At 47.4% G+C, this 12,085-nt stretch overlaps 1 protein-coding gene and 1 long non-coding RNA gene across 5 annotated transcripts in view; one reads left to right on the top strand and one right to left on the bottom strand.

The window, feature by feature from the left end:
- RAVER2 (ribonucleoprotein, PTB binding 2) overlaps nucleotides 1-3,543 on the bottom strand; it is a 30,149-nt gene extending 26,606 nt beyond the window's left edge. For 2 of the 3 annotated variants that reach the window (XM_090146834.1, XM_031603853.2), the window contains exon 1: nucleotides 3,319-3,504. In XM_090146834.1, coding sequence (XP_090002960.1) covers nucleotides 3,319-3,504 — 186 coding nt within the window. Of the gene's footprint in view, nucleotides 1-3,318 lie in introns of all 3 variants that reach the window. The other variant, XM_090146835.1, reaches the window with a different exon arrangement.
- Nucleotides 3,544-3,590: 47 nt separating this feature from the next.
- LOC149916920 (uncharacterized) lies at nucleotides 3,591-10,414 on the top strand. 2 transcript variants are annotated; one of them, XR_016469394.1, is made up of 5 exons: nucleotides 3,591-6,056; nucleotides 6,542-6,604; nucleotides 6,801-7,414; nucleotides 8,560-8,730; nucleotides 10,018-10,414. It is a non-coding gene; the product is annotated as an uncharacterized LOC149916920 (long non-coding RNA). The 2 variants fall into 2 exon arrangements; XR_016469393.1 differs by having other exon boundaries at nucleotides 8,560-10,414.
- The last annotated feature ends 1,671 nt before the right edge of the window (nucleotides 10,415-12,085 follow it).

Raw genomic sequence — 12,085 nt, 5'->3', positions numbered from 1 at the left:
TCTTTCATTTTGCATCCTCAGATATTAAAGGAGAAAAGCAGAAACTAGAACACAGCTGCATTCAAACACAACCAGGTGCAGCTAAGAGCTGATTGAAAACAGGTGCAACCTCATTCCACACCAATGGTTCCTGAGCTGCAAAGAGGGAATCAAAGAGCAAAGGGTCGTTTTGGCCATCCGCCCCCAGCAGAGAAGATAGAGAACACCATTCTGCTACTTCTAAAAGCAGTTCCAAGGGATCCTAAGAGGCTTCTATCTCATTTATAAGCTACTGCTTCTCTGGAAGTTAATCAGACATAGATGGCAAACCAGCGACTCTGAAAAATGAATGGCTTAGGGAAATCAAATACAGTTCTTCTAATCCACCAGAATAATCACAACCAACAAAGTACACAAAAGCTGATTTACCTTATGATACTGCAACAGAATAAAACTGCCCATATTTAGTAATGTCCCACCTTCACTTGCAAGCCCTGAAGTTACCAGCATCTCTTTCACAGTGAAGCACTGAAGTGATCACTTCCCTCCCTCCTGCTACCCCAGAGGTCCTCCTGTGCCCCAGGACACTCAGAGCAGCAAACACAGGACCTTCCCTTTGCAATTGTAGCTTTGCTATTGAAGTGCATTAGCCCATTCATCACAGCTGATGGCTCAGGGAGATGCAGGCATTGCAGTTCTAAGGAACACCCGACCCCAAGATGCCAGCTGAGCACTCAACACTGAGCAGCACGAAACAAACACCTACAGCAAGGCCTACCTTGGAGTCTCTTTGCAAAGATTCTTGATAGGAACATCCATCCTACCACAACGCTGCACCTAATACTAACACCAGTGCCCACCAGGACAGACCCTCCATTGGCATTTCAAGAAGCCTGACACCAGTGGGATAATCTTGCCCGTCCTAACACAGAGCATCACACACCAGCACCCTGCCACGACTCCTTGGGTCCTCCCTACTGCCCATCATCCTAAAAGGGAGGCGAAGGGACGAGAGCACTTCCCCACTACTGCAGGAAGAAATAGAAGCCAGTGGAGCACGTTCTAGAAGGCTGTGTGTGGGAGTAGGGAGAGCTGTGCTCTGCACTGGCAGCCTCTGCTGCCCCAATACCTGAGATTTGAACTGCATTCAGGACAATCCCTGGGGACCCCATGGCACGGCTTGTTACCAGACTGCACCTCTCCCAAGCAGGAAAACAGGACTGAGAGAAGACAGAATACCTGGTAAGCACAACAAAAACTGCACAGAGTTGTAACGCAGCTTTTCTTGCCACAGCTCTGTTGTAGAAATACCTTCTTCTGCAAGAGAATTGCCTGTAACAACATTAATCTAGCCAAGTACATATTTGCAGACTGAACTATAAAACCCAAAGCTGAAAGAAGCTCCTCAATGTAATTTCACCTTATCTGATCCCCCCCCCCAGATCTATTTCATGAAGGCAGCTCCTTAGGAACGCTGACTTCTCCAGCACAACAGGCTGCAGTGCCTTCATCAGGCTGCCCTCGTCCTGAGCACAGGTCCTGCACATCCCAAGCTGTGCTGTTGGGGAAAATCCCACTGACTGGCACACAGCCTCTGTCCCTCAGCACAGCCACCCTGCGCCTCCAGATCCATCTGTCTGATCTCCTCGCCATCACATCCATGGAAATCTGCTTCCCAGTCAGAAACCTGACAGCTAAAGTATGTTGTTTGGCAGCTTTAAGAGTAATTTTATTATTATTTTTTAACTGTTTCACTCCCACGGAACTCCAGAGGTAACAGAAAATTGCAAGTACAATAATAAATGAATAAGGAAGTTAATATGTAGTTACAGTTGGCACAAGATCACGCTTATCTAACTTCCCCTGAGAAAAATCAGAGCACTGTTGTAGTTCTGAAGATGACGAACCTTTCGACAAAACTCAGCGTCTCCACCAATCGTATCCACACCAGCAAAAGAGTTTTTTCTCACTCGGGAACTATTTTGGTAAATCTCAGCCTTACCTTTCACACGGTGACAGCAAACCCAACATCCTGTTGACTGGAGATGAATAATTAAATTATGAAATCCCATTCTGGAACACCTGACTGCATTTTCACGACGTTCACCCCCTCCACGTTGCAGAACAAACCGGCCAGGGCAGCAGTATTTTATCTCATTCTACTTGGCTATGCAAGAAGCAAAGAGCCCAGCAGAGCCCTCCGCATGGCACCTAATAGGGACGTCAGCTTGACTCAAGCAATGTTAAACTTTGGAAATGCACAACAGCCAAGGACAGGGATGTACTTAAGCCGCCCCAGGACAGAAGCTTCCTCTCTCAGCACTAATTTCAAGTCACCAAAACAAAACTCCAAGCTTCCCAAATGCTGCCCGGTTGCCAAACTACACCTTCAACGCCATCGTTCCCTTAGGAGAGCGTGACCAGCCATGTGCATCATGATGGCTTCCACCCACACGAGCTGCATTTCTTCACCAGAGCACAGGTGAGCTGTGGGTGCCCCATCCCTGGAGATGTGCCATGGGGCACACACCCGTGGATGGACTCGGAGCTCCATCCCAACCCAACCTGGTGATGCTACGTGGGCACAGCCGTGCGCCCAGCCCGGGTCACGGCGGTAAGCTCCCTGCCGGCACTGACGGCTTCTCGAGGAGACGATGGGGATTAGCGGGGTTTCTCAAGCTGCGAGTTCCCGAGCCCTTTCTCCAGGCGAGCCCCTCGGGCTGCTATAAATAGAGGCGAGGTTCTACGTGTAAATCATCGCACGGCACCACGCGAAATCCTCATTTCCACACCTGCCGCTGCCTCCGACCCGGAGGCTCCAGAAGCGGAGCCCCGGGGAGCGCTGCGGCGCGCCGACCTTCGGCGGGTGGTCACCGAAACCGAGGGACCGAGAAACCCGCGAGCCGCCGCCGCCCTCGGCCGGGAGGAGGGCAGCCCGTGCCGCGGCGCGGTTCCGAGCGGTGCCGCCCGCCCGCCGCAGGTGCCGAGGCGCAGCCCCGCTCGCAGCAGCGGTGTCAGAGCTCGCCGTCGTTCCACAAAGCGCAAGAAATCGGAGCGGAACTTTCCGGCTCCGGGAAGCCGCCCCCGCCGGCCGCCCCCCCGCCCTCCCGGCACCGCCACACGCACGATGCGCTCCGACGCTGCCTCGCGGCGCAGCCCCGCGCCCGTCCCGCCCGTCCCGCAGCGATGCGGCTCCCGGAGCCGCCCCGAGCCGCCGCCCCGGACGGCGACAAAGCGGCGGGAGAACCCGCGCGGAGCCTCGGCGCCGCTCTTTGTTGCGGCGGCGGAGCGCGGCGGCAGCCCCTCGGCTTCCCGCCCGGCTGCCGGAGGCGGCCGTACCTGGCTGCTGCTCTCGGCCGGCAGGTTCCTCAGCAGGATCTTGCGCCGGTTGCTCAGCTCCCGCCGGGTGACCGCCAGCCGCCTCGCCGCCTCCTCGGGGCCCGGCGGCGGCGGCCGAACCCCGCGCGGCGGTGGAGGCGGCGGCTCGGCGGGCAGCCCCGCTCCGCGCTCGGCTGCCGCCGCCATCTTGCAGAGCCGCCCGGCCGAGCGGGGGGGGAGCGCGGCGGTGGGCGGAGGGGAACCGCGGGGCGCGACGAGCGGCCGGGCCCGGCCCCGCCCCGCCGCCCTCGAGGCGGGGGGAGGAAGAAGCCGAGCCGCCCCCCGAGCCCCGCAGCTGCGGAAATGGCGCGGATGCGGAGCGGAGCCGCGCGCCCCGACGGCGGTTCGCTTCTGCGGCCGGAAGGCAGAGGGTTCGCGTCCCTCTCGTCATGAAACGCCCCGAACAAACGGCGGAGCATCCCGAGGAGGAAAGCGACGCCGGGAGCTGCCCTGGCGGCAGAAATCCCTCCCTCGGGGCACGCGGCAGCCAGGTGCCAGCGGCGGGCTGGGCTGCGGGAGCCGCTCGGGCAGCTCGGCTTCCACAAAGCGCGCATCGGTACGAACGGCGCACGCTGTTGAGGCCGCACTTGCTAAAATATTGCTAAAATACAGGCACGGTTCTCTTAAAGGCACTTCTTCTCAGAAGAGTTGCTTGCAATGTCATTCCCAAAGCAGGAAATTTAGGTTTTTTTTGTCATCTGTTTGATAAAGGAACGAAAAACAAATTCATAGAATCATAGAATCACCAAGGTTGGAAAAGACCTAAAAGATCATCCAGTCCAACCACTCACCAATAGCTCCCACTAAGCCATGTCCCTCAACACAACATCCAGTCTTTCCTTGAACACCCCCACATTGAACACCCCCAGCTGACGCGTCCAGTTTTAGAAATGGGTCTGAGCACAGAGAGCGGGTGAGAGAAAAGCCAAGCCTGAAAAACAGCCTTCAAAAGGAAACTGGAAACACGGTTTGAGTCAGAACGGGCGTATGTGAGCACGTCCTTATCAAGGGTGTATATGTCCTTATCAAGAGGGCCTAATTGTGCACGTGTGTTCGTGTATTTAGAGCCAGGGTCAGCCCTCTGAATGCTGTTAGCATCACCTCCCTACTAGAAGCAGCAGCAGGGAAATCCATCACGACAAATGATTTGGGTGAGAGCTGGTCTAAAGAACCCAGTGAGGCTGATGAGCGTTGGCTGAGCTACAGCTAACTCAGGCCTAAGGATGTATAAACCATTAATAACACAACCTATGACATTACCCCTGGAAAATATGTAAAAACGAATGGCTGAGAGGCAGGGAGTAGTTACAAACTGATTCAAGCTGTGGCACTGAGGAAGTGATACTAAAAACTGCCTTCTCTAAACCTATCCACGTCGTGTCATAGATGAGGAGATGTAAATTACTCAGAATGGAAGATGAACCACCTCCTCAGAAACACTCAGCAGATGAAGCAATTAGAGTAGAAATTACAGATCTGCCCAATCATCATATGGGTCAATGAAGCTAATGAAGCTGTGAAAGCTTTCTTAATTAATTACCACATTAATTCTTCCAGTTTGAAGGTGGACATGCTGGTTCACCTGTATGTTGCTGGTAATTAATCACACCTGTAACAATTACCTTCTGAAAAGCTGCTCTTGTCTCCATTTGATAGGCTGCAGGGCACACAAGTGCAACTCATTCCCAGCTGTGGTGCACTGCTAGAATAAGCATTTCAGGAATTAACAGTTCAGTATTAATGGCAGAAATAAAACTACCTAAATAGCTCCAGAAACACACAACAATTTTTCTTGCTAGGTGATACGTATTTAAAAGTTTGTATTTTACAGCTAAAAGTGTATTTCTTTTTTCTTTTCCCTGCAGTGTTCTCATTTCTTTCTGTCTGCAAGTTGTTGTTGCACACGTGGACTAATCATAGAATCACAGAATGGCCTGGGTTGCAAAGGAGCACAGTGCTCACCCAGTTCCAACCCCCTGCTGTGTGCAGGTCACCAACCAGCAGCCCAGGCTGCCCAGAGCCACATCCAGCCTGGCCTTGGATGCCTGCAGGGATGGGGCATCCACAGCCTCCTTGGGCAACCTGTGAACAGTGCCTCACCACCCTCTGGCTGAAAAACTTCCTCCTCATATCCAACCTAAGCCTCCCCATCTCAGTTCAAAGCCATTCCCCCTTGTCTTATCCCTATCTACCCTCATAAACAGCCATTCCCCCTCCTGTTTATACGCTCCCTTCAATTACTGGAAGGCCACAACTCCCTGGAGCCTTCTCTTCTCCAAGCTAAACAAGCCCAGTTCCCTCAACCTGTTCTCAAGTTCACAAATTTCACAAGTTAATCTTCTGCCCTTGGGAACTCTCCCATTTCTCCATATGGTTCCTGCCAAAAGAACCAAGCCCAGGCTGATGGCACAGCCTCCCTCTACCCATGAAGCTGGTTTTGGCCAGCATTCCTTCAGACCAGCCATTGCAGCTCCCAGCTTTTTTTTTTGTGCCTGCTACCAGTTTTACCACTCCTACCCACGCCATAAGAACTGGCATTGCTCAGGGAACCCTCTGATGAGCCTCTGCTGCTGCATCTGCAGGAACGAGAAAGCTCATCAGGAGGGTGGTGCTGAGCAAGAACCATGCAATGCAAGTGGTAAGAGCCCCCACCAGCAGCACTGCACCCAGCACAGGAGGAGGACAGTGATCCAACACGTGTATGTATTTTCCTTAGAGGATTTCCTCTTGATTACAGACCATCCTTCCACACTCAGACACAGCACACGTATGTTTCTATCAGTATAGCTACTCACTTTCTGTTGCTTTCAAAACAAGCCCTACATGCTGATGCTCTGCACTCTGAGCAGTCTTTGGTTTTCCGATGCATTTCCATTAAGTTTCAGAACTGCTGCATAAGCAAAAAAAAAAAAAAAAAAAAAAAGCAACACTATTTAAATACTGTTGGGGAAAACTAGAGTGATCTGTAAGTACAGCTTTGGTTGCATTGCTGGCTTGATGCTATTACAGCTAAGCCACTTTGCAGTAATTCATTTGTAGCTCACTAAATTCTTTGTTAATTAAGAATAATGGCCTGTCCACAGGAGTGGCTTTTGCAGCTCTTCTAAGCTGGAGATTAACTTACCACATTTCTGTAGCTTTGAACCTTCTTTTTGTCTCCCCCACCCTTTTTTTTTTTTAATAGGAGGAGAGCACTGAAGAGAACTGTGGCACAAACACCCCTGCAGAATTAAGGATGTGGTCGGATGTAAGTGTCCATGTTCAAATGTACAAACAGGCTCTGATCTCTGCAGATAAAAGCCAAAGTTTTTAAAATCTGCTGGATATCTGAGTATGGGGGATAGTGGGAATGTATCTGTAAGCTCTTCAGAAAATGGATTTCTTACATGAAAGAGAAATCCAAACTGTTTTCTACAACCCAAAACTGAATCATTTTCCTACAGCAGGTGTCTGGAATCCATCACTAGCTGCAAAGCCCATGTTCACATTAAAATCCTCACTGCTAGCATCACTTCAAGCAGTGCTTTGTTAATGGTCAGAAGCAATACCGTTCTCTTCAGTCTATGCTCTCCCCATGGTTGCCACCTCCTGCTGCTCCTTTTGTTTCATTTGGAACCTCAGATCTTGAAACCCAAAGATGAAGATTCACATGTCAACAATATTAGTTCTGCAGTGATCACACAGATGCGCCGTCAACAATGGAGCTCCAATGTATATCTCACACTTCCAAATTAATTACCTCTAGAATACAACAAATATGCCCAAAGAAGTTCCTTTTGCCTTATTACAAATCTGAATGCATTTGGCAGTCTTGGTGTAACATTCATGCAATAACTGCGTGGATCATTAAGAAACAAATGGAACTTGATATCAAATTCCCAACCTAGCACAGCACAACAAGCAACTGATACCAGCAGCACTGTGATGGAAGAAAATCTTCATCATTGCCCTTGGCAGCTACAGCATCACCTCAACTGCATGTCTCACTTGGACAACACACTGCTTAACCATCAGAATAACTCAGCTGACATTTTGTTGAGACACGTATTGTGGCATGGTAAGTCTTCCCAATTAACTTGCTAAGCTCATTTTAATACCAGGGATATCTTGATTGGGGTTGAGTTCTCCAAGCACTGAGGAATGGCAGTAATATAGGATCAGACTTCAGGGCGATCAAATCGCATCCCAGCAGTGCCCATCTCGTCTGAAAGATGCCAGATGGGCAACAGATTGCTCCAGAGGTCACAGCAGCCACGTGCTTCTCTCAGAGCTGCAGTCAACAAACAGATACTCCCAGTTCAATTATGCCTTACTTGCACGGTACGTAGCTCACATTCACTGGAATTTGCCAGGTACTACAGTGTATGACCAAAAATGGGCCGTTTCTTTACTCTGGAAACACTCTTCCATACAGACACAAAAATATTCCAAGTGATTTTGCCCACAGCTGAACGTTTTCTTTTTAAGTGGGACTTGATGGCTATTAAACTCTGTGTAACATTGCTCCTAAGAGAGTCAGGGATGATGGATTAACTCAGAGACTGGTTAGCAACATCTCGGTTTCCATTCTGTAGCACACTGGTTTGCAAGTAAACAGTAAGAAGATAATAGAGGTTATAGAGTGAGTGACTGTTGTCAGGAAACCATTAGACTGTAAGGGGCTATTTTAGGGAATCATAGTCTTTGCAGTAGAATTTATAACCTTTGTTGCTTTGTGCGTATCATTAGCAAACCAGCGTGAAGGTTATATCTGAAGACAGCAGAAGTGTAGTAAAATACCCAACAAACCACCATGAAACAAAGCCAGTTTCCTGACTAGTAATGGAGAATGGAAGACAATGAGATCAAAGAGCTGTCAGTACAGTCCTCTCCCACTTCTGGCCCCGAGGGCTGGAACCTCTGCAACACCTCCTCAAACACTGCTTCCACTGCTTTAAGTCACCATTCTTCTTTTCATAGGCCTTATTTTTCCCTCAGCCAGGTCCAATTTCAAATTTAGTAATAATTTATTGACAGAAAGTATGTTTTGGCAATGTAGAAAAAATGTAGGAAAAAAAGGCTTCTTGGGTTTCTAGTAAAAGCAGGTACAGCCCACCCAGCATTCCTACAGGGTATTTTTATTGGCCACCTTCTGTTGGGGTGCTGCAAATGCTCGTTTCAAATCGTTCTGTCTCAGCCTCTCCATAAGTGCCTATTTTCTAGGAGCTGGAAATGAATGCTGAGAGCTCACAGGAAAACGTGAAATCATTTCGTGTTAAAACACAGCAAAATCACAACAACAAACCAAAGCACTTCCCTGTGGAAATCAGCACGCCTCCATCACTGTCTCATTTGCAGCCCAGACAGATTATAGACTTGAAGAATATCCTGGAGGTGAGTGACTGAATAACTGGTACGTACTGGAACAGGCACCATATCAGCAATTTGTTTTGACTCAATGAACCAGTCTGTGATTTATCCCTGCTAGCAGAGGTTGGAGGTTTGAAATACCACCACAATATTTTCTCCTTAAAAAACACAGTGAACTTGTTAAATATGGAAAACTGGCATGGAGGACACAATGCAAGCTCAACTTTCCCAATGTGTTCTTAAATAAATTTATGAGTTTAAAGTGTTCTGCCATTCGGTTATAAAAAGGTTTCCATAGAAACAGTCATACAACACAACTTTTTTTGTTATAAACACACTGAAGGGTCTAACTAACTTCTGTGTGTTTATTCTGCTCTGATGTGGAGCAAAAAAGCCTCCTCCACTCCCTGCCATCCAGGTTGCCTGGCTGTTAGAATAATAACACACTTTGGCTCGTGTACAGAAATCTCCTCAGTTAAGCTGCAAATGAAATAAAGATATCAAAGAGGTTAATAGTATTTTGCAGGAATTAGATAATCTAGTTTAATCATTCAGCATTTAATCTCTCCCAGTTGCAGGCTATTTGCATACATTATACCAGGAGAATGGATAGCTGGAGCAAATCAAATGTGGAAAACTGACAGAAAGTTGGACTACTGAAAATAAGCACACTGGCACTATTTGACCAAGTTCCTGGTTTCCTGCTGGTCTCAGTGCCCACCTACACCAGTGTGTCTGATTTTACACCTCTAGGTGAGGTGGAAGAGCTTGAAAATTAGAAAACACCAACATTGACCACACTGGAAATATTCACTAGCCTCATCTAAAGTCAACCCAGCTGTGATGCTGCCTGTAATAAAGAGCAGCCTGCCAGCTTTATCAGAACTTCAGTGTGGTGTGGAAATACCTCTTCCTTCACATTATTTTCATGCAGACATAATGCCTGTAAAAATGACCAGCTGAATGGTCTCAGAAGTGGAGGTTATTCACTCTATCTGCAGAGCAGACACTGCCACACATTGCTGCCAAGTGGAGGGTGGGGTAGAAAGGTTCCTGGGCTGTGCTTTTTGGCCAACAGTTTCCCTTCTTTGCTATCACTGTTTTTGCTCTATTTGTGGTAATAACAGTGGAGAGCAATTGTTCAGGCAGCACTCAAAGGTGGTGCTTTTGCCAGTGTCAACTACAGAAACGTAAAACAAAACATAACAGTACCACTGGCTCCCAAGTTTTTAAGGTAGTACCATCTACCACCACCACCACTGATGGAACCAGCTCAGGAATACAAATTACTTTGTTGTTTTTTTCCTACAGAATTTAGACGAGGCCATTATGGTTCATCTTTGAGCTGAAAGTACAAATTCCACATCTAATGAATGTTCAGCCTGTCATCCAACTTGTGCTCCTCACTCAGGTCATCGGTATTGCTGTCTGGTATCACCACTTTCTGATGGCATAAGATTGCCTTGCATTACAATAAAAGCCTTGGTTAAACAGAGTAGATCTGATTATTTGAAGGAAACTCTTCCTTATGTACTTTGGATATTCGTTTCCCTTTGTTCTATCACTAGATCATCTATTCACTGAAAATTTCCATGGAAGTTTGCAGCAGAGATGTAGAAAATGAAGCCTTTCCCTGGGACTGAGCAGGCAATAAGTGCACGTCACAGTGCAGGCTGCTATGCAGTCAGTAAGTCACTTTGGAAACTGCTGTCCACGTATGCCCAGAATTCCTGCCAGCTCAGGCTCCCTTTGGTTCCAAGGCAGAGGATGGGAGTACCCCAGTCTCAAGATGCACCATCCAAAGCAGGTGATGTAAAAGGTGCCGAGGCAGGGAAGCATCAGCCTCAACTACTGAGATAAAACTGGCAGCAGCTCTGCACAAACACTGGCACACACACCAGTTATGTTTGGCACTCTGCTAACAAGGCAGGGTTTGGAGGACTTCACTCTTGGACTTGAATGTCCAAATTCCACTGTAGCCTTGGCTCCAAATCACAAGCCTTTCTGGGCCAAGGTCCTTCTGTGACTCAGTTCAAAGCACATAAAGTAGAGAAAATAATCACCTCTCATGAAGGAGATGAGCTGCAAGTAAGTAATATAAAATATTCTGATGTCTGTATTATTTTTTTCTTACCTGGGATCAACAGCAAAATGGACAGAGTGCGGAAAACCACAGCCCAACAGAAACAGAATTAACTGCTGTAGGAACTGATATTCCAAACAGCACTGAATGACAAAAGAGAGGAAACTTTAGTGCAGGCTCCTTTGAAAATCTCAGCCATAACTGGGATTCTTTTTCAGAAAACAAATGAAAGGGGTATCTAAGAGCTATGAATACTACAAATTTATCTTTACATTTGCATACAGCCTTCTGGATTACTGACACTCTCCTAACGTGATCCAGGACTTCTGCATCCTATTTCCTCCCCTTTTCCATGCTTGCTGCCAGCTCTGCAATCATCTCTACTGTGACAAATATATTTTCTCTCCTCGTCTCCATTTCTAGGTTACTTTACAAAATAAAGCCTTTGAAAGCTAGAGATCTCCTTTTGACCAGTTATAGTCACAAGTGCTGCACATGGGAACACCTGATGAATTCTCATCTGTCTTCTCTCTCCATGCCAAGGAGAGAGGATAAAGGCAAGGATAAAGATAATATTTCATGGAGTAAGCAGCCTTATTAAATGCTCGTGGGCTGGTTTGTAACGCACTCTTCTTTTCAAATCACATTTTTTATCAAGGCAATATTGTAAACAAATAAAAAAGCTTCCATTTTGAAGCAACATACTCTGAACACGTGAACAGCTTCCATCTCTAGCTTGGTTCCATTGATGGATGACCTGCTTGGTACGAACAGGAAAAGTCAATACACTTCAGAGTGCTCAAAGACTGAAAGCATTATGTCTGTTTAACACTTAGCATATGCAAACCAAAGGCAAAACTCACTGTAATCTTTGGGGGAAAAAAAACCAAAATCTTGAAAATAACTTTTTTTTCCTCCAGAAAAATGAAAGAAAACACACAGGATGTTAAAACAACCAAGTAACTTATGGCCATAAAGTCTACCAGTTCTAAATAAGGAGGATACAGGATACAAATCCAAGTCAGGCAAACAACTGCCCATTTGTGATCTTGTTCCACAGTCAACACAGTAAAATAATAATGAGGAGGGAAGGCTGTGGAACAGCACCTGCAATGAAAACGGGAGGGCTATGATACAGCTTCTTATAAACCTTGACTGTGTCAATGCTCCCTTTGTCATTTATCAGGTTTTGCTTTAAATGAACTCTAGGATCATTATCGGCATTATATTGATTCCTGCTGAAACAAGGTCAGCATTTGAATTTACCACCTGACACACCTTCAGATATGTTTTGTT

Source organism: Phasianus colchicus, chromosome 9 (assembly GCF_987193195.1).
Source record: "Phasianus colchicus chromosome 9, bPhaCol1.hap1.1, whole genome shotgun sequence".
NCBI classification, from domain to species: Eukaryota; Metazoa; Chordata; class Aves; order Galliformes; family Phasianidae; genus Phasianus; species Phasianus colchicus.
This window is presented reverse-complemented; position numbering and strand designations above follow the sequence as displayed.